Consider the following 23,866-nt stretch of genomic DNA (forward strand, 5'->3'; position numbering starts at 1 on the left):
AGTTTTTCCAACACTTTTGATAAACAGGACAAAATAGAAATAGGACTATAACAGTTAGGATCAGCTTGATCTCCCCCTTTAAATAATGAATGGACCGTGGCTGCCTTCCAAGCAATGGGAACCTCCCCAGAAAGGAGAGACAGGTTAAAAAGGTTGGAGATAGGCTTGGCGATGAGTCAGATAGGAATCCTGACTTAATGAAGTTGTGATTAAAGAGCTCAGCCATGTGCTTCTTGTCAGTAACAACCACATCATCAACTTTAAGGGACATGGGCAGCTGTGAGGAGGGTTTATTCTCCAGGTATTTAACCGTTTTCCAGAATTTATTGGGGTTAGACCCACAGAGAGAGAACTGCTCCTGAAAGTAACTAACTTTGGCCTTCCAGATAGCCTGAGTGCACTTATTTCTCATTTGCCTGAATGAGAGCCAGTCAGCCTGAGTATGCGTGTGCCGAGCCTTTCGCCAAATGCAATTCTTGAGGTGGAGTAACTCTGCAAGATCACGGTCGAACCAGGGGCTGAACCTTTTTTGAACTCTCATTTTTTTTATGGGGGGTGTTTGTTAATAATACTCCAGAAAATATTTAAAAAAGAAGGTCCAAGCGTCTTCGACAGAGGGGATCAAGCTGATTCTATACCATTTTACAGAGGCCAGTTCATGAAGGAAGGCTTTCTCATAAAAGATTTTTAGCAAACGTCTATGACAAATCAGGACAGGTTGTTTCACTGAGCAGCCATTGTGAACTCAGGCTGTAAAACAGTGATCACTAAAGTATTACAGAAAACACCAGACTGATGCCTGTCAGTATTATTTGTGAGGATAACATCAAGAAGAGTAGTCTTTTCTGGGTGTTTGGAGTCATACCTTGTGAGATTGGTAATAATCTGAGAATGATTTAGGGAATCCAATTGATTTAGGACTTGGTCAGGTGGTTTAAACATGTCCCAGTTTAGGTCACCTAGCAGGACAAATTCAGACTTAGTATAAGGGGCCAGGAGAGAGCTTAGGGTACAGGCCGGTGCTGATGGAGGACGATAGCACCCAGCAACAGTCAACAAAGAGCTATTTGAAAGTTTAATACTTAAAACCAGCAAATCAAATTGTTTGGGGACAGACTTGGTAGAGACAATCGAGCACTGAAGGTGATCCTTGGTAAAGATTGCCACTCCCCCACCTTTGGAAGATCTGTCTTGCCGAAAAAGGTTATAACCAGAAAGATTAACATCAGTATTCAAAACACTCTTCCTTAGCCATGTCTCAGTAATGACCAACACATCTGGATTGGAGCTTTGATCCCACACTTTCAATTGATCAATTTTAGGTAATAAGCTTCTAGTGTTAACGTGTAGAAAACCCTACACGGTAGCAGAAATCAGTGAAGCAGATATCAGAGCACAAGTCAGAATTAGGGCTAGCAACAGTAGATGGGCCAGAGTGTACATGCACATTTCCAGATATCATCAACAGTAATACAATCAAGGCACAGCATAGGACAGGGAGAGCTCCTCAGTGCTGATTTATGACATCTGAATGTGCATCAGATGGCTACAAGATCATATTGTACAGCAATTTCATCAGGTAACATGAATACAAAGCCGGCGAGAGGTGGTTCGAATGGGATGTGTAACTAATAGGGAGTAAGAGTCCCGAGTGTGGGAACAAACATTGTTCGTAGTCAACAATGCATGCAGGAGTCTTGAGGCAAATAGCAAAATGTACAATAATTAAAAAATATATATATAACAACATGGGGCTAGCCATTGTAAGTTCAGAGTCACTCGCCCCAACAGTGCTTGTGTGCTGGAGGTGAGTGAAGGCTCGGGTGGGGCGGGGGGGGGGGGGGGGGGGGGGCTGTACCAGACAGGGGGAGACAACCAGGGCAGACGGTAAACAGATCACATGTGACAGTGACATAGAGTCTGCATTATGTCAACAAATAGACTGGGCTATACTGCAGGTGACAGTGAGACCTGGAGGGTGTGTGTGTGTGTGTGTGTGTGTGTGTGTGTGTGTGTGTGTGTGTGTGTGTGTGTGTGTGTGTGTGTGTGTGTGTGTGTGTGTGTGTGTGTGTGTGTGTGTGTGTGTGTGTGTGTGTGTGTGTGTGTTATTTATTGTCATGTCTCGGTCATTGACGCCAACATGGAATCATTTCTACTGTATATACTCTGGTTATCCTCTGTATATACAGAACATATATGTGTAACATACATCTAAGGGTTATGTTCATTGTAGCAGTGTCAGTACAACAAACTGTTTCCTGTTTCTTAGATGTGATTGCGTCGAATATTACCATAATACTGAACTAACCCTTTTCACCTCATGGAATATTTCTCTTTCTCTGTCTGTCCTGTCCCTCCCCCTCTCTCTTTCTCTCCATTTTACTATTTTCCCCTCTCTCTCTCTCTCTCTCTCTCTCTCTCTCTCTCTTCCACCCTTTCCCCCCTCTCTCTTTCTCCTTCAATCTCTCTTTTCTGCCCTCCCTCATCATTCTCGCTCTTTCTTTTCCGCCCCATTCTCTCTCTCTCTCTCGCTCTCTCTCATCTCTTTCTTTCTCTCTTTTTCTCTCTCTCTCTCTCCGTCATGGGCCACTATCAAGGTACATGCAATATGCATGAGGAAAAGAACAGTATGATTAGATTCTTCAGGAGGAGATGTAGTAGGTTCATTCATCTATAGCGCCCCTCTCACTCTCCCCATCGTAAGTAATGTGTGTTCAGCATGTGTGTTCATATATGTGTCCATGTGACATAGCAGAGAGCTGGCCATCTAGGCCCCAGTGTGGTTTCCTATGAATCAACTCAATGTTCTTTGGGGATATGGTGTTTGTGTGTTAAAACGTGGTTCTGTTTGCCATGCTATGTCTGATACATACAGATGTTCTACTGTATGTATGGTTACTGTGTCAATTGTGTTGTTGTCTGTCATCATCCATAAATGTGAAAAATGTGTTTCAAATATTGCCTCGGGCGATTACAAATCTACATGTTGTTTCGTAATGTGAAATAACAATAATCAGCCAATGCAAATATATCATAATTTATATATAATACTAAAAAAGTGGGAAAGTAATAAGAAACATTTATGCAAATTAAATCTATAAATTAAAATGTACTATACTTTGGCAGTTTAAAACCATGTATAGTACAGTTGAAATCGGAAGTTTACATACACTTTAGCCAAATACATTTAAACTCAGTTTTTCACAATTCCTGACATTTAATCCTAGTAAAAATTCCCTGTCTTAGGTCAGTTAGGATCACCACTTTATTTTAAGAATGTGAAATGTCAGAATAATAGTACCGATAATGATTTATTTCAGCTTTTATTTCTTTCATCACATTCCCAGTGGGTCAGAAGTTTACATACACTCAATTAGTATTTGGTAGCATTGCCTTTAAATTGCTTAACTTGGGTCAAACGTTTCAGGTAGCCTTCCACAAGCTTCCCACAATAAGTTGGGTGAATTTTGGACCATTCCTCCTGACAGAGCTGGTGTAACTGAGTCAGGTTTGCAGGCCTCCTTGCTCGCACACGCTTTTTTCAGTTCTGCCCACAAATGTTCTATAGGATTGAGGTCAGGGCTTTGTGATGGCTACTCCAATAACTTGACTTTGTTGTCGATAAGCCATTTTGCCACAACTTTGGAAGTATGCTTGGGGTCATTGTCCATTTGGAAGACCCATTTGCGACCAAGCTTTAACTTCCTGACTGATATCTTGAGATGTTGCTTCAATATATCCACATTATTTTCCTACCTCATGATGCAATCTATTTTGTGAAGTGCACCAGTCCCTCCTGCAGCAAAGCACCCCCTCAACATGATGCTGCCACCTCCGTGCTTCACGGATGGGATGGTGTTCTTCGGCTTGCAAGCCTCCCCCTTTTTCCTCCAAACATAACGATGGTCATTATGGCCAAACAGTTCTAATTCTGTTTTATCAGACCAGAGGACATTTCTCCTAAAAGTACGATCTTTGTCCCCATGTGCAGTTGCAAACCGTAGTCTTGCATTATTTATGGCGATTTTGGAGCAGTGGCTTCTTCCTTTATGAGTGGCCTTTCAGGTTATGTCGATATAGGACTCGTTTTACTGTGGATATAGATACTTTTGTACCTGTTTCCTCCAGCATCTTCACAAGGTCCTTTGCTGTTGTTCTGGGATTGATTTGCACTTTTCACACCAAAGTACGTTCATCTCTAGGAGACAGAACGCGTCTCCTTCCTGAGCGGTATGACGGCTGCGTAGTCCCATGGTGTTTATACTTGCGTACTATTGTTTGTACAGATGAACGTGGTACCTTTAGGTGTTTGGAAATTGCTCTCAAGGATGAACCGGACTTGTGGAGGTCTACAATGTTTTTCTTATGTCTTGCCTGATTTCTTTTGATTTTCCCATGATGTCAAGCAAAGAGGCACTGAGTTGGAAACCAGACCTTGAAATACATCCACAGGTACACCTCCAATTGACTCAAATGATGTCAATTAGCCTATCAGAAGCTTCTAAAGCCATGACATCATTTTCTGGAATTTTCCAAGCTGTTTAAAGGCACAGTCAACATAGTGTATGTAAACTTCTGACCCACTGGAATTGTGATACAGTGAATTATAAGTGAAATAATCTGTCTGTAAACAATTGGAAAGATTACTTGTGTCATGAACAAAGTAGATGTCCTAACCGACTTGCCACAGCTATAGTTTGTTAACAAGAAATTTGTGGAGTGGTTGAAAAACGAGTTTTAATGACTCCAACCTAAGTGTATGTAAACTTCCAACTTCAACTGTATATGCATGTATTTAAGCTGCTTGTATTTAATGCCACAGTGAATCTACAGTGATAGATACTACAGTGATACCACAATAATACTACAGTGATACTACACTAATACCACAGTGATACGATACTACAGTGTTATTGTAACAATACTACAGTGATACTACAGTAATACTACTTTAGTGATAGTACAGTTGTATTACAGTGATACTACACTAATACTACAGTGATACTACAGTTGTATTACAGTAATTCTACAGCACACATATTATTGAACTCTATTGCTACAAAGGTATCTACTGCACAATACTGGTGTATATAGCCTATACAGTATCTGACATCAACTACCTGAGCATGCATATTTATTTACATCACCTACCAACGATCCAAACACTAGATATAATACAAAATGGCTGCCATAACAAAGTATATAACAACTCTGATATTGGAAACCTTATCTACATGTAGATTTGCGCTGGGGGAAATATTTGTCCCCTTGTACCCCCTTGTTTTCCTCCCTCACTCCCCTCTTTCTCCCCCCTCCCCTCCCTCCCCCTCTCAGACTAACTTCCATGTTCCGTTCCATCCCATCCCCAGGACATCCCCAGTCATTACACCTGCGTAGCATAACTAAAGTTTGACCTGAGGTACGTACAACCGACTAGCTTCTTGCCCTCCTCCTCTGTAATACTATCTTCACACTATCAAGCTGACCCGAACCATGAAGCGCTGGCTCAGATATCTTCTTTTCACATTGTCCATTCCAGCAGAGTTCCAGCAACTGTAGTGGATGCATAATCACTAACCAGGCCAGCGCAGTACAGCTTGGTTGAACTCGGCTCTGTTTGGCTCGGTAGTGTGAAAAGGGTATAGGAGGAACAAGCTGGTATGTCACGGCTTTGGCAGGAACAGTGCTTCATTCTGCTGCATTAAACAACCAGGCTTTGCCGTAAAGCCATGTAGATTGGTGAATGTGTGAATGTGTTCAACCTGATATATGTAAGGATGTAATGCAAGGATGGAGTAGAATTACATCCATTAGCTTTTACAAATCTAAAAGTGAATTCAAGTAGATTTTTTTATACTCTTGAGATCTAATCGCATTGATAATCTTTGATAGTGATGCACAATGCATGTTTTACAGCAAGAAATCTTTGGCAATGCATATAGATCACATACTAGCAGGCCAGTTTTAACTCATCTTGTTTTATTGGGTGTGTGTGTGTGTGTGTGTGTGTGTGTGTGTGTGTGTGTGTGTGTGTGTGTGTGTGTGTGTGTGTGTGTGTGTGTGTGTGTCTGTGTGTGTCTGTGTGTGTGTGTGTGTGTGTGTGTGTGTGTGTGTGTGTGTGTGTGCGTGTGTGTGTGCGTGCGTGCGTGCGTTCGAGTGTGTGTGTGAGAATACAGTATGCATTTGTGTCAAAAATTAAGCTATGAAACAGTTAAGTTCTCCCGAGTGCTAGTCAAACAATAGGAGTTCCTGATAAAGTCAATAAAAAAAACGAGTAGATTATTCAAAAAGAGATCATATTTGTACCGTTTTATTGGCTAATTTGTTATAATTATTATATTATTATTTTGCTCTCTTTGTTGATAGTGATGGTTTGACATTTTTTGTGCTAATTTAATGAACTATTTTTGCTTGTACTTCTATCTCTCTCTCTCAGTCTCTTTCTCTCTGTCACCTCCTAGTTGTAAGGTGCATGTTGCATGGTGTGTTGGATGCTGTGAGGGAGGTGATCTGGGTAACGTTAGATGAACAGTACGGCCAATAGCCATTAGCCAATCAAACTGTCACTACCAACCACATATTCGCCTATCTATCTATTGTATTTACACATAGCCTAGTTCTAAGTCATTATATAGGGCCGGGAGTTTTGTCCAGACCACCTGATCCGACCAAGAAAAACCCAAGGTTCTATTTCAGAGTTATATAATGAGGGCCCAGAGTTTTTCCCAACCCTGTGACCTGACCAAGGAAAACCTCCCAGTCCTGTTTCATGACATTACAATTCCACAAATGAATCATTACGCTAGGTATGCCTGGAATCCGTCCAACGGTTACCAACCGTTACTCATGGTTACCACATTGTTCTTTCCCACCTCAACCTCTCCTGAGCAGGGCCTTCGTCCCGGTCCCTGTCCTGTCCTGGTCTCAGCGAGCTGAGCTAAGCGAAGCTTCTTTAAAGCCTGAAAACAAACATGTCATTACTGTAGGACACGATCTCTGTTTGGGAGATATCGATCTCACACACACGCACACGCACGCACGCACGCACGCACGCTCTTCCTAATCAGCTAAGAGTTGCAGGGCTGGGATTGATGTGGGCTGTTACAAGTGTCGACGTCTCAAACACAAAGAGTTTGAATAGAGAGACCAACACAGGAGGTTATCCTACACAGCCATGCACTGTACCTTAGAATAATGATGCGTGTACTGTACCCTACACCGAAAGTGATGCTAGTCAGATGCATGTGTAAAGATATGAAAACAGTAATGCATGCTAAAGCATAAATATATTGTATTTAGAGAGCAGACACATGCACATATATTTACACATCATCCATTTAGACATTAACAGTACATGCTCAGTACATGCTCAAGTTTGAAAGAATCCTGGAAATTCCTGTACCCTCAAACAGGCACACAATCCATTAACACACACACACACACACACACACACACACACACACACACACACACACACACACACACACACACACACACACACACACACACACACACACACACACTCTCTCATCACACCCGCTCTGCCAAAGAGGAGTGGTCAGGTTGTGAAGAACACGATGACCCAGATCTGTCGCATAGCTGTAGCGTACTATCCAGGCAGTATTACCCAGCATACCTCCTGTTCACAGCACCAGCCCATGACTGAGTGGCTCCTATAGGCAATGCATTAATGTAAGAACCTGGCGTTAAACAAACTAATCCGGCCACGACAACGTTAGCCCAGTGCTCCCCAACCCCAAATCTGCCCCTCAGTGTGGTATTCTAAGTTCTAGGTCTAAGTTTTAAATTCCAGACACAGGCCCAACTAATCTGGAAGTATAGTAATGATATTAATACTTTGTAGTTGTGATAGTAATTCAGCGTTGTATTATTTTGTTTTGTGTTCTTTTCAGATTTTGATTTGTTTGTGATGAGCCATGTTTTGTCTCTCATTTTGTTTGTTGGTTTGTGTCAGTGTGAGGAGAGGGATGGGAGCCTACAACCTCTCCCTGTGCTGTTGGCGACTATGGCCCACATTTAATCAACTACAGATATTGAAAGAAACCGCACTACCTGCTGAAGAAAAACAGCATAGACCAGCCTTCATTGCGTTTTCTCTGGTGACCAGCCTTCATTGTGTTTTCTCTGGTGACCCGCCTTTGTTGCATTTTCTCTGGTGACCAGTCTTTGTTGTGTTTTCACCAGTGACCAGCCTTCGTTGTGTTTATGCCGGCGACCAGACTTCACTGTGTTTTTGACACTGATGACCAACATAAGCTGGTCACCTGCAAAACCAGCATCAAGTCACATTATGCTGGCTTGAAAAGGGATTTCTTATTCCTATTGGAATCCAGACTGAGTAGGGATATCCAATAATTGGACCTTTCATTCATTCACTCACTCACTCAAAATCTGCATTCAGCACAACTGCCATGGTTAGAAAAATGTATTAATGAGACTACTACCTAAACCATCTAAACTGGAACAACCATTTCAGTAACGGGAGCAATAAATCCAAATAACAGATTTGATTAGCTGAGAAAAAGATGTAGTATAAGATAAATAGATTAATTAATCAATCAATGTACATGCAAAACACTTTTTTTGTAACACTTTTGCATATCAGGAAGTGTTCTCTGCTGCTGTGATGGTTGTGAAGAACTACCATGTTTTCCATTTATGCCATAAAATGCACTGTTAAAAAGTCCTGTCATTTTACGGTACAGTACAGGCTACTTGTTGTAGTGAAAGTAAGGTAAACAACAGGTTACTGAAGTTTTTCAGACAAATGTAAGGTGTTAATGCTGTAAAAGGACAGTATGCTGCTGAATGTTGGTTACTTGAGACTATACCTCACTTTGGATTTGAACTCACAACCTGTTGGTTGTTAATGACCTGAATGTCCTGCTAACCCCACCAGGTCTGCGGTATGACAGAGATTGGCCACAGATTAAAGGCAAGAATACATTTCTGCACTTTGCTAAAAGTTGCCAAGAACCAAGTAAATAATTGTCAGATTATCTGACAACACCAATGAAAGAATAGCAGTGCTTGATGTAAAGTGTGCATAAATACTTTGGGGATTTCCACCAGGAGCATCTTTATTACCAATAACATATATCCCCACACTCAAAATTAGGGTACAGTTAGAGTACAGTCTTGTTCCCTGGAGTACAAAAGGTCAAAGGTAGACATAAGGTACCTTCAGAGGTACACATAGGAACTCACATGGTATTGGTTGGTTCCTTTTAGGGTACATGTATGGATAATCTAGTATAATGGTACATTTTTCTACCCAATATTTTTTTAATATAAGGTACAATCATCACTTCACTTTGAAATGTAGGTGGGGGAATGTATATATGTGTGTTTTGCCAAACACCAGTTGAAGTGTTGTACCAGTTTAAGGGGGTGTGATGGGAAACTGAGGCCTTCTGAAGGCTTCAGCGCATTCACCAAATTGTGCCGTAAAACAGTTCATTACTCAGAGCTTCATTATCTGTTCACAATGTACATTGTTGACATCTCCTGGTCAGCAATAAATAGCAGCGTGTGATTATCAGATGGAAGTATTTTCCACTGTTTTCATCAAAACTCCTATGCTCAGTTGGAATAGCAGGGTTGTATCTGTCATCATGTTTCCCTTTTTTGCCGTCAAGTTGACTATTTTTCATAATCTGAATCTATGGCGTTATTTAGGATGCTGAAGATAGAACCTTATACTATAGTAAATAAAACAAATTATTTGAACAACAGTGCAGAAAGTGTGCCTTCAACAGGATTTGACCTCATACCCTCACGTCCCTGAATGTTTCATAGTTCCTTACTCTACCTGCTAAACTACTGGTCAGATTAAAATATTTGTACAAAATCGTTACTATATTTGTAAGTACAGTGTCCAGTAGAGGTCGATGTTTGAAAGCGTCTTGGAATCGAAGAAAGCACCGGAATCGCGGCGAAATCAGTGGGATCTCGCATTTTGCAACACACGGTTTGAAAAAGCATGGAATCAAACGTCAAAATCTCGGATGTCATTGATGATGTACTACTGATAAAGTGATGCACACATCTCCACACTGCTTCGAAGTTAGCTGCTTAGCAATTTCAACGCATGCCTCGGAGCTCCGGTATCAAACGTAACATGACTACATTTCACAGGAACTTAATGGAAATGAGTTGCCTTGAAGTTGCTTTGAATTCTGCGTTACCTAATTGGCAACCAGTTGTCAGTAAGTTATTGTAAAAATTCACAGTAACTTAATAGCCAGTAACTGCTAGTAACTCACTGGCAACTAACTGCCAGTTTCTTACTGGCACCTTAACTGGCAACCTAACTGGCAACCAGATGTCAGTAAGTTTTTGTGAAATGCACAGTAACTTAGTTGCATTCAGAATGACTGCCAGAGGCTAACTGTACCTTCACTGAACCTTTCTGATTACAAGATGGCGTATAACGTGACAACTAATCAGCATTCCTGGTGGTGAGCACACTTGGGAACCAGCCTCACCTTCCCTCAACCTCTTGGTTGGTAGCAAACTGACCTTCCTGCCACACCATCAGGTCAGTGAGCGTGACAGAGATCAGCCACAGTAAGTTACTGTGAATTTTACAATAACTGCTTGCAGCAAGCTGACAGTAAGTTAATGAAAATTAAACATGAACTTCCTGATGAAAAACTGCCATTAAGTTACTGGAAAATGCACAGTAACCTCTTAACAGCGCAGCTCTGGATTGTCACAAGCTCTTACAAAGATGTAGAACTGGGACCTGACAAATGAGGCACTCAACCTTTATCTTCTATGATATTATGGCAGTCCGCAAACACACGTTTAAGTGCATGCCGTTACCTACTGTGCTGGAATGTACGATCAATCATGATCTTTCCAATTCTGTACTACCATGAAAATAAAAACCAAATAAATCCCTACTAACTTCTTCCACACCCTGCCCCTCCCCAAAACGCCTCCCCAACCTACCCCCCTACCCCATTAATCTTTACCTATATCATGCTGAAACACCCCACCCTTTGGATTGTTCAGTATGTCATCAACCATTTCAACAGTAACATCTGTTACCCCCAATATCTATTTTACGATAACCTTCAACCTGGCATTTCTACTTTCCACAACCCGAGTCGTATTGATAACCTTACCAATAATAGCTATGACGTCAACTTTATTCATTATCAAAGTGTCCTTTGACAGTGCGCATTCATGAGCGCCCGATTTCTGAACAGGCCTTGAAACCATGCCAGGACCATCATAAACACCAGCCCTGACATTAGGTCCACTTAATACATGAGCAGCCATGGAAGTGGCATCATTCCACACTGTAGCTCCACCAATCTGTTTTACAGCCTCTGCATACGATACATCATGACTCATTTGATATTTCTGAGCCTCTCTAGCCTCTCTCTGCACCTGGTATCCACCAAATGCAGCACTATGTTCCCCCACACAATTACAACACTTAACCTTCACATTGCTCCCACATTCACAGTAATCATGTTCCCCTCCACACTTAGCACATCTTTTCCTTCCTTTACATTGAACAGCTATCAGTCCCATTCTTTGACTTTTAAAACCCCACAATGGGGACAGGACAAATTCTACAACATTGAAACTAAGGAATCCTATCCGTACTTTCCCAGGCATAACCTTCTCAAACCTTAGCAGCACTGATAGGCTTCACTTCTTTGACCTTCTTTCCTACTGATCAACCCTTTGGCCTCAATCACTCTTCCTCCCTTCACATTTTCTTTAATATCATCTATAGACATAGATATTGGGACCCCAGTGATGGCTCCCCTCAATCTAGCATAAGCACCAGTGACATGGCTTTTAATCTTCTTCCCATTAAGCTTTTCCATTTTCAGAATCTTCTCTTGCTGAGCCTGGCTACCACACAATATTAACAATCTACAGTTGAAGTCGGAAGTTTACATACACTTAGGTTGGTGTCATTAAAACTTGTTTATCTACCACTCCACAACCACTTTCTTGTTAACAAACTATAGTTTTGGCAAGTCGGTTAGGACATCTACTTTGTGCATGACACAAGTCATTTTTCCAACAATTGTTTACAGACAGATTATTTCACTTATAATTCACTGTATCACAATTCCAGTGGGTCAGAAGTGTACATACACTATGGTGACCGTGCCTTTAAACAGCTTGGAAAATTCCAGAAAATGATGTCATGGCTTTAGAAGCTTCTGATAGGCTAATTGACATCATTTGAGTCAATTGGAGGTGTACCTGTGGATCTATTTCAAGGCCTACCTTCAAACTCAGTGCCTCTTTGCTTGACATCATGGGAAATCAAAAGAAATCAGCCAAGACCTCAGAAAAACATTGTAGACCTCCGCAAGTCTGGTTCATCCTTGGGAGCAATTTCCGAACACCTGAAGGTACCACGTTCATCTGTACAATAGTACGCAAGTATAAACCGTCATACCGCTCAGGAAGGAGACGCGTTCTGTCTCCTAGAGATGAACGTACTTTGGTGTGAAAAGTGCAAATCAATCCCACAACAACAGCAAAGGACCTTGTGAAGATGCTGGAGGAAACAGGTACAAAAGTATCTATATCCACAGTAAAACAAGTCCTATTTCGACATAACCTGATAGGCCGCTCAGCAAGGAAGAAGCCACTGCTCCAAAACCTCCATAAAAAAGCCAAGACTACGGTTTGCAACTGAACATGGGGACAAAGATCATACTTTTTGGAGAAATGTCCTCTGGTCTGATGAAACAGAAACAAAACTCTTTGGCCATAATAACCATCGTTATGTTTGGTGGAAAAAGGGGGAGGCTTGCAAGCCAAAGAACACCATCCCAACCGTGCAGCACGGAGGTGGCAGCATCATGTTGAGGGGGTGCTTTGCTGCAGGACGGACTGGTGCACTTCACAGAATAAATGGCATGATGATGTAGGAAAATTATGTGGATATATTGAAGCAACATCTCAAGACATCAGTCAGGAAGTTAAAGCTTGGTCGCAAATGGGTCTTCCAAATGGACAATGACCCCAAGCATACTTCCAAAGCTGTGGCAAAATGGCTTAAGGACAACAAAGTCAAGTTATTGGAGTGGCCATCACAAAGCCCTGACCTCAATCCCATAGAAAATTTGTGGGCAGAACTGAAAAAGCATGTGCGAGCAAGGAGGCCTACAAACCTGACTCAGTTACACCAGCTCTGTCAGGAGTAATGGGCCAAAATTCACCCAACTTATTGTGGGAAGCTTGTGGAAGGCTACCCCAAACATTTGACCCAAGTTAAACAATTTAAAGGCAATGCTACCAAATACTAATTTAGTGTATGTAAACTTCTGACCCATTGGGATTGTGATGAAAGAAATAAAAGCTGAAATAAATCATTCTCTCTACTATTATTCTGACATTTCACATTCTTAAAATAAAGTGGTGATCCTAACTGACCTAAGACTGGGAATTTTTACTAGGATTAAATGTCAGGAATTGTGAAAAACTGAGTTTAAATGTATTTGGCTAAGGTGTCTGTAAACTTCTGACTTCAACTGTACCATTTCCAATGAACCGAGCGAATTTGACCTAACTCTTTTTCTACGGCATTAGTTAGTCAGATAGGATGTAAATGAGGCCCTGTGGTCTCATAATACCCTGTCACATTATTACTTTTTTTCCCTACCTACCTTGGCCCTCTTTATGCTTTCTTTACTAGACGCTTCACTGCTTTCAGTATCATGATCTCTCTTCCTATGTCTTTCCACTGCCGACCATTTCGGTCCTTGACCCTCATCCACCCTCTCCATACCATCAGAACTGACACCCATATTGTTCATATTCCAGCACAGCTGTTGCTTCAACAACTTTTTCTCCATTTCCTCCATTTCGTCTCGCACTACTCGCCGCCATTTCCGACTCGCAGACACCACACACCACACCTAAATGATTGCACCGGTTTTCAATGCCTCCGGACTGCACTCATTGAGCAGTGATCGCGGCGGCACACTGCACTGTACGATAGTTCTACCTCCTCAACCTTCATCAAAATACGATAAAACCGGTACAATACTTCCACTAACAATTGGCACAAATACAACATATTTTAGACCATGCCTCCAAATATGCTAATGAGCCCCACCAGCACATTGCCCCCACCTACATTTCAAAGTGCAGTGAAAGTAAGGTAAACAACAAGTCATTTTACAACAATAACACCTTAATTCAACTGTAAAAAAGCAAGCGTTTAAAGTTAAATGGGTTCTCATGCACAAAATGGGTGTCAGCCAATGAAAAGCGTTGATTTACTTGCATGTGATCAAACGCTAAATTGTAGCTGGCACCATCAGATAACATGGTACAAATTAACCCTATGCTAACTTCAACAGGTGGTACTGATTATATCCTGGCACAGGTGCGTCAGCCAATTAAACTCGTCAAAGTAGTTGGACGCTTTCCAACACTTGTTCATGGATGGAAGTGTCCTTAACATAACTGAGTCCAACAGCATGTTCTGATCATCAAAGCAACTATCACGTGTATTTGACTGTCTGGTCAAATTGCTCTCTGTGTAAAGTGCCTAGTCAGTCCACTTAATTGTCACAGATTGTGGCAAGGGTTTGAATCTCACATGATTTTCCCCCCTTATGAAATATTGATTTACATGTATTGTGTTAGTGTTTAGTGCTCGACTTGGACTAAAATAGGTGCCGGTACTCATTTTGGGCGCCGGTACGGTATATATTTAAGTGCAGAAACTGTACAATACTTTTGAGCTAATATTTGATAAGGGGAGCAGGAACTCAAGCATTAGAACATTTGAGGTGCAAGTACTCAGTTCTGGTGAGCTCCTGCCCAAGTCAAGCACTGCTATTGTGTTGAAAAGGGACGTACAGCCAACAGTTTGAAAATTAAGATTATGAATGAATTTAATAAGGAGCTACCTTCTTCAGCCTTGCACACAAACACACTGCTATTGTCTAATAATCATATTGCATAGGCTATATTACATGGACATGTACACCTAAATGTAGGGCTACAATGTTTTATAGGCTGTGCATTATTACAATCATCCACTTCATCGCATGCGTTTTGAATCGAGCATCAAGGACCGGCAGTGAACAGGTTTTTTGTTGTTGTAAGGACCTCATTTATATTTTCCCCATAAAAGCACATGGATTTGTGTGAAACTGGTAAACAAAAACGCAGGGTTTTGACATATATGCGAAAACGTGAAAATGGTGTCTTACGTTAGTAGTAGCTAGTAGCCTAATCAAGGATGCATCAGTGCAATATTGGCACACAACATTTTATTACAGTAGTAAATCTTGAATTTGTAGGTTTAAAATATCCCTCTAGTGCCCAGGGTTGACCTATTTTAAGAAATGACATTGGTTGGTCGATATGAAGTCTAAGATCTTTTATTGGTTGATGAAGAAGTTGTGCCAGGACATAATCAGTACGATTCGTTGAGGTTAGCATAGGGCTAACATGTGCCATGTTATCTGATGGGACCAGTACAATTCTGCGTCACATGCAAGTAAATAAACACTTTTCATTGGCTGATACACATTTTGTGCGTGAAAACTCATTTAACTTTAAATGCTTGTTTGTGTTAACAAGTATGGCCCCACTGTATTTTTACTGCAACTCAGTAGCAGGTAACTTATACTTATAGGATACTTCAGGCACATCTGTAGTATCCTATAAGTATAACTGTAGAACCTGTCATTGGTTCTACCTGGAACCAGAGGGTTCTTCATGAGAGGGTTCTAAATGGAAATCGAAAGGTTCCTCTACAGAGACAAATCAAAGGGTTCTACATGGCACCCAACGGTCCTGAACAGTCCTTCTGAAAAGTACCTTTTCTCTCATGGCTAACTACCAGGAAGTTTTAAAAGACAGGATGAGTGGGTGGGGAGCTTATATTCATGAGCTCGCCTTGACTGACAGCTCTTTGAAACGCCTATGTCAAGAAGCAACTTGGATGCAATGAGCAGCGTTGCAGTAAAATCACATCAAGCTAATTTTCGTGATTCACAAAGCATCTCAAACGTTGAATTTAAAAAAATATATACATCTCCCATTTGGGATGTCTCTTGTGATGCGGTTCACAGCACTGACGGATGTGTTGACTTGACAATTGCGTCACAGTTTTGAACAACCCCCATCTTCTAAACCCTGGCAGTCATTCTGAATGCAGACTGTGGGAATCCACTCTGGTTGGATTCCAATAGGAATTAAACATCACTTTGTAAGCCAGCATAATGTGACTTGATGCTGGTTTTGCTTCAGCTTATGCTGGTCACCAGCAAAAACACAATGAAGGCTGGTAATCAGCGAAAACAGAACGGAAACACAACAAAGGCTGCTCTGCCAGCATAACCAGCTAGACCATGCTGGTCAGACCAGCTTGACCAACTAGATCACACTGGTCGGCCAGCAGAACCAGAACATGCTGGTCAGACCAGCTAGACCATGCTGGTCAGACCAACTTGACCAACATCCGACCAGCACTGACCAGTATGGACCAGCATAGACCAGCTTGAAATGTATGCTGGTCTATGCTGTTTATTTCAGCAGAGCTGCAGGTTTCATACAGAACGTTGATGCTGTATTTTAAGGGTAGATGTGGTTTTACTAAATCAAAATATCCAATGACATTGTCTGTGAGACCTTGTATACAGCGTAAACCACGGTGTGGTTTCTCTTTATCTGTGATTGATTGAATTGGATCCCGATTTTTATGTTTGATGACATGTGCTGTGACTGCCTTTCCGCCCTCATTCATTCCTGCCCAAGAACACATTTTCTATTATCAGTAACAATGGAACAAAGTAATTGATGACAAAAAAAAACAACACCAAGAAAGGACACATTAGGAGGAGATATGGCTGCTTTGAGTTTAGAGAACAGAGGATGATCAAACCTATCCTGTTATGCCACCTAACCTGATGATTCTACTGCTTGGTCGTATGCGGTGAGGTTTATATCCAGATTGCTGCTCTATTGTAACTTCACAACACACACAGACACACACACACATTTTCCTCTAAATTGTATCTGGAAAGAGAGAGACTCACTCTTAAAGGGGTGGTGTTAGATTTTGGCTTGCTCTTAAAGGGGTGGTGTTAGATATGGGTCATGTTCCCCTGCTCAGATGTTGCTGACAGCACCGTCAATGATGTGGCACGCAACCATTGGTTGATGCATGCAACGTCTGAGCATGGGAATGCAACCTTTGGCTCACTCTTAAAGGGATGGTGTTAGAATTTGGCTCACTCTTAAAAGGTGGTTGAATTTAGGCTCACCCTTAAAGGGGTGGTGTGAGATTTTGGAAGACGCAACAACAGCTTGAGCTTGTGTCAAGCCTTGATCTATTTTACCCTACCTGATCATTCTCCAGGTTAATGACATCTGTTCTCTAAAAATGTCAAACAGACTGACACAAGCTGTTGGAAATGCTGAGGAAGCAGAGATGTACAGTAGTGACAAAAAATAAATTCTGAACGCCAGTCACAATGACTAGTTGGGAGTGATGCAAATTCGAACACTAATCTAGCGTAATAATATGTGCATAGAGGCTATCCACAACATGAAAAGGTGCAAAAACTGTGTTTTCCATTTACGTTCTACTACATCGCTGGGAAGGAGGAGGAGGAAGGGAAGAAGGCAGGCTTGGACCATGAGAGGAAGTATGGGCCTGCATTCACAAACCGTCTCAGAGTAGGAGTGCTGATCTAGGATCAGGTCATCTCCAGACATTAAAATATTATCTTATGAATTTGATTTGTTTTGATCTAAAGGTCAAACTGATCCGAGATCATTACTACTGTGATGGGGGCTCTGAGAGGAAGGTGTAAAGGGTGAATAAGGGGGAGGCAGCCAAGTTCTGTTGGGCCCGGTGAAGCTGTCAGTGTTTTCATACGGTCTTCAGACACACATACACACACACACACACACACACACACACACACACACACACACACATACACAGTAAATGTTCTGCTGATGTTTCTGTTCCCAAATTCTGACAACTTCACCAGGTCCAAGTTGGTCACGTTGTTATTCTGGGGAGGTGCTGAATAGAGCTTTGACTGTATGTACTGTTGCCCTGTCCGTCTGTCTGTCCCTCTGTCTGTCTGAAGTCTGTCTTTCTGGAGGTTTAGAATTCAGTGTTGGGGGCTAAAACATATGGATGCTGAGTCTGCCCTCTCTCTCTCTATATATGTATCTCTCTCCTTTTTCTAAGAGACACATGAGTGTTCTTCCCTCTCTTTGTGTATGCCAGAGGGAGCTAAAAGTTACTGGAGCTTGACACCAGCTGTTTTATCCATCAGTACTCTCCCCTCTACTATATTCTACTGTACTCTACTGTGTTGTACTTTACTGTGTTGTACTGTGTATGCTAGCACTACTGACAGAGAGCACCATTTTGTATTGATGTGGCAAGATTTTGATTACATATTTTCATAACTCATTTTCCTGTTTTGTCCTGTCTCTCCCTTCTGTCTGTCTCTGTCTGTCTTTCTCTCTGTCCCTTGTCTGTCTGTTTGTTTGCTTTGGCCTTAAAACTTGATTTGAATTTTCGGTTTGACTGTTGATTTGACTTGATTTGGTATGATTTGGGTTTTAATTGTTGTTTTTTGAAACCTTTTTTATTCATAACAATTGTTATTCTTTGCTATTTCTAACCCATTATATATTTTAACACCACATCTTTGTCATCCAAATTATATCCATGTCCTCCTTAAACATGAACAAATAACATAATAATCATTAAAACATTTAAATTAACCACAAACATTTATGCAATTTTACTTAATATTTATTTTGTACCAAATGTCCTGTATTAAAAAAAATGTTAACCCTAAAACTACTTTTCCCAAAACACCACTGTTGATAACCTCTGTCACCTCTACGGTAACCCCTTGACCTCTAACCTAATGTAACCCTGTAACCATGACAACCGGTCACCACAGCGACAGGCTATGAGAAGTCCCGCAGCCTCAATAACATTTCGGGCATGTCAGGAGCCCCCATGCGCCTCACCCCTATCACCAATCCTTTTGAGCCCCCGGGAACCAACCTCCGCCGCTGTCACTCCCCCATCCCCTCCATTTTGTAGCGTCATGATGTGGAGAAGCAAGCCAACAAGTCAACTACAGAAGGAGCATCAGGAAAGAGAGACATACCAACACCACTGTAATCCCAGTATTCCCAATGATATTAGTCCAATAGTGATAATGATAATGAACTGTAGGGGGTGCCATTTAGCCACATGTAATAATGTTCTTTATTGTAAGCCAGGTAGAGGGGGGCATCCAGTGTATAAGGGACTTAGTGGATATTTTTGCTATTCATTCTAAGACTACATGCACTTTCCCACCACATGCAACGTGCAATATTTTAAGCCGAAGCAAAATGTTATGAGGTATTCGGTGTTAGTCTCCAGCAATGTTCCACCTGATGGAGCAATGACAACACACACACACAAGCACACACACTCATCAACGCACACACACACGCATACTCTCTCTTTCTCTCACAAACACACACACACACACGTATACTCTCACACACCTGCCTTATTAACAGGGATTGAGTGTAGGTTAGCGATTTTAGATTGATAAACAATGTAGTGAGTTACAATAGCAGGCCTCCCTGTATTATAGTAAATGTGTGCTGTTCTTGCACTCCGTATTACCACTAATCCTAAAGAGCTCCTTAGTCAAATGACACTTCTTCTAATACTCTACACCCCCACACGTCATCAAGCCTCAACAGCAAACCCATCCACTCACACACACACACACACCTCTTGTATTTGGGAGAATAACACACTTACACTAACTAACACCAACAAAATATCTAATATATACTAAAATGCATGCATTCGTTTTTTGAAGAAAAAAATCTAACGAAAAACAGTAGGAATAAAAATCACACGAAGAAATTCTTATATTTAACAGAAAATCTTTGAAAAGAAAAGAGGCAAGCCCAAAGTAAGAAAGGTATTTTTTTAGTATCACCCATAAAACAAGCCATGTACTGGTTAGTGCTAGATCTCCCAGGGGAGTTGACTCATTGGACCGTTAAATGCGTTTCTGTGTGCTGAAAATAGACTGTATCATACACACACACCACACACACACACACTTATAGAGACTCACCGACAGATCAAACAGCAAAGGGGGGGGGGGGGGGGGGGGTTGCTAGAGAGTTGTATTATTCTAGCGTTCATTCACTACTATTATTATCATTATCATTATTGATATTATCAGTGACATGTAGAGAGCTGGAGAGAAGCTCTCTGGGGCTTTTGTGCAATACACAGACTCTGATGAAAGCCTGAACATCAACCATCATTGTTTTAAAGAAGAGGTTCCGAGTAGCATCCTAACCCACAGAGAGGGAGGACATAATAACAAACTATTTTTATAATGGTTGTGAGGATTAATGGGCAGAAGGTATGGAGGGATTCTCTCTTCTTTCTCTAGGGGGCGGGGTTCGGGGTGGTAGAGAAGAAGGGGTGGGGGGTGGGACTCGTTCCCATTGGTCGGGAGCAGTAAAAGGGGAGGGGCCATCGAAGCAGAGATCAGTATTTCTCATCATTGACCATATACCGGCCCTCCCTGCCCTCTTGTATGCAGGTGCGTGAAATGAAATGTAGCTTGTTTCTCTTTTTGTAAATAAGGCTCCTCAGAAATCAATCTGTACACATATCAAACTATACAGTCTGCACATGTCAGTGTCAGGAAGGTGTGGCTATATTCAGAAATGGCTTTGGGTCACCCATTAGACGAGAGATCAATTTCGGTCTTTTTCATCTTCATCAACGATCTCCCTCCACTTCCTCCATCCTTCGTTGTCTTCCTGTATCGAGCATTTCACCACATCGCCTCACTCACAATGACTCTTATGATTTGAGTGTAGTGATTTTTTCAGTTTTCTTTTTTCTTTTTCTCTTTTGTCCTTTTTGACCCTCCTCCCACCCCCCACCTCCCGGTCCTGGCTGCTGAACCATCGCACCTCACATAAAAAGAGGGCACCGTGAATGGAGGATGGACTGACAGCGCTTGGTAGAAGAACAGAACGAATCAATGACAAAATGAACAAAAAAGGCAATATACATATATAGAAATATGCAATGTATAGAAATATATTTGTATCTATGTATAGTTTATCCTATGGAGATGTGCTGTATGCTGTATATCTGTGGCACACACGGGAGTTGTGTGGTTTTGTGTGCACAGACATGCATCTACCTCTGGCCCAAGATGCAAGAGTGCCAATTCATCAGAATTACAGATCATTCCTTTCTTTCTCAATGTTTTCTGGGGAAAAAAAGATGGAAAATGAAGTGTTGAAGGAGGACAAATGTTTTCCCTCCACACCAGACATTAGAAAAAAAGAGACCAAAACTTCTTAAAATCTTTTGTTTGTTGAAATGTAGAAGATGACGGGGTTATAGTGACAATGTTAAAAACATTCTATCTTGATATACCCAATGTCGACATTTAAATTATTGTCATTCTTATGGATTGTATATTTTCATTTAAGCGGTTGATTTACAGAAACTTTTATTTTTGTATTTTCCGATGTTACCGTCTATTTTATTATTGATATTTATTGGCATAGAATGTTGCAATTTATTAAGGTAATGCTTATGTCTTTAACTGGTTGTATCCAGTTCTGTTGCTTGAAATTTGTCAGTTTGATTTGATGTGATTTCTTTGGTTTTGATGTTCCCATTTCTCCCCTCCTCATCTCTCACTCTGCCACCTGCTCCTCTCTCACTAGAGACAGAGGGTTGTGTAAGGACTGAAGGTGAAATCTTTTCACATTTCGCAGAAAGGGCATTCTCTATGATCAACATTAGCATTAGCCATATACAGGTGTGGACTGTATACACTCTAGATAGCGTTAAGCTAAAAAGGCTATTAGGGCAACCTCGTTCAGCGAGCGAAGCAAAAAAAATGACAATAAGACAAAACCGTTAGATAATTCAAAGCTCAGGACTCATTAGGTTGAGAGCTGTATCCTCTACAGGCTCAAGTTATGCTGTGAGGAGGTTTGACGTTTATTAGATTAGAATATGAACTGTTGTCGTGAGTCGCTTGACATAGCTCCATATCTGCACTTCATATCTGTACTTATCCAATATTAGCCTGAGTACCAGTCGGTTCGTGCTCTATTACCAAGTCCTTGTCACTCATTGTCACATTAGCTCGCCAATGACATAAGAGTTGGCTAGACAGCACAAACAGATCTGGGACCATGCTAATCTTATCGTAGTGCGCGAGAATCCGAAAAGCCTTCATCTGTGTAGAGTTTGAGTTTGAGGTGGAAGTGTCAGGGAGGGTGACAGCTTGACCTATAACTATGGTTGGTGTGGATTCCATTTTGATTACAGTCAATTCAGGAGATGCATTGAATCTCAATTCATTAATGGAAAATTGCCTGTTATATTAAATGTCAGATTGTTTTCAATTCATGGTTTGCATTTTTATTCACCTCCAGAGTTGATATAATATAAATGGAATTCACCCCAACTTGCACTAGTACTCTACACCCAGAGTAATATGTATGATAATATACATAGATATATTCCCTATATATGGTTTTGCTGACACCCAGACACCAGTCTACAAACTACCAAATCAATATTTTCTAATGTTCTCTCTTCATCCCTACATCCCTCCCTTCCTCCCCTGTCTTCTCCCTTGATCTAGTGCTTTGGGTGTTTGTTCTTTAATTATAGGAATTCTTCTTATACCTGTTATTGGTCCAAATGTTCTGTACAGTTGTAAAGTTTTGACTTATTTCAATCTGCATGGGGTTTCCATTGCAAGCAATAAGGAATTGATATGTCTATATCCAAAATCAAGGAAATATGATTTGAGAAGACATCAGATTTGATCATGAGCTTAATGATTGTGTATATATTTACTGTATATATTAAGTGCATATGAATGTGTATATTTCTATACACAACATATAGACTAACAGCATGCTATTAGGGGAAAAAGCACTTGCCTCTCATAGTTTTGTCTGAGAAGAGTTGAGCTTAAATATGCATGTTAAGATGTTATAGGGTGGAAGAGACCATTGGTAACCTAATGGGGAGGGGGTTTGGGAAAGTTGTATTTTTTAAGGATGGGGAACGGTAACCAGTGGTCTTGTGTAGCTGCTCTGTTATTTCTTGTAGACCTTACTAGACTAACTGGTAATAATAATTACTTTATGATTTATAATTTTTGTTATCTTTTTACAGAGAACTATTCTGAGAGCCCAGTGCTTATCAGGTATATGCAAAAAGAAGCAGTAACTGTGAATTAATACTAGAGAAAAAAATGATCTACTTCTTCCTTTTTCCACGTTAATCAGAATACGTCTTCAAAACTCAATTTCCCTCCGTAAAACCACATTGGCCAAAGCCCACCCAAACCTTACCAACTTTTCAACACACTTCATCACTTTCTCTCCTCTCTGTTTTCTCTCTCTCTTGTTCCATCAATCCATCCTGTCCTGGCCCCCTCTTGCTTGAAATATCCTGAGATACCCAACATTTTAGGGGTTTAACGTTTAAAAGTAAGAGAACTTACTACTTTTGAGCAGGTTCCAAATTCCCCTAACCTCCCCTATGTGGAGGGAAAGCTCACACAACACTTGCATTATTAGTGATCATTTATTTTGATAATAAGTAACCACAAGGTGTAGCAAAACGAAGTAGCATTTAAATACACATCATATCCCAGGTTACAGGTTATTAGTTTATGACACATATTGAGTCAAAGCAGATAGCAAAACGAACCTGAACTGTCACTAACAATCTACAAATAGACTATACTTCCCCCCTGGAGGTAGAATTCACACGTAA

General features: G+C 41.1%; 1 protein-coding gene across 2 annotated transcripts in view; it reads left to right on the top strand.

The window, feature by feature from the left end:
• The window catches only part of LOC106583948 (voltage-gated potassium channel KCNC1), a 126,985-nt gene that overhangs the window by 96,179 nt on the left and 6,940 nt on the right, over positions 1-23,866 (top strand). The window contains exon 4 of one of the 2 annotated variants that reach the window (XM_014168651.3): positions 18,966-20,183. The exons of the other annotated variant lie outside the window; for it this stretch is intronic. Coding sequence (XP_014024126.1) covers positions 18,966-19,111 — 146 coding nt within the window. The 3' untranslated portion in view covers positions 19,112-20,183. Of the gene's footprint in view, positions 1-18,965; positions 20,184-23,866 lie in introns of those variants that run through there. 2 annotated transcript variants of the gene reach the window in all.

The sequence above is a fragment of the Salmo salar genome, chromosome 23 (assembly GCF_965601325.2).
Source record: "Salmo salar chromosome 23, fSalSal1, whole genome shotgun sequence".
NCBI classification, from domain to species: Eukaryota; Metazoa; Chordata; class Actinopteri; order Salmoniformes; family Salmonidae; genus Salmo; species Salmo salar.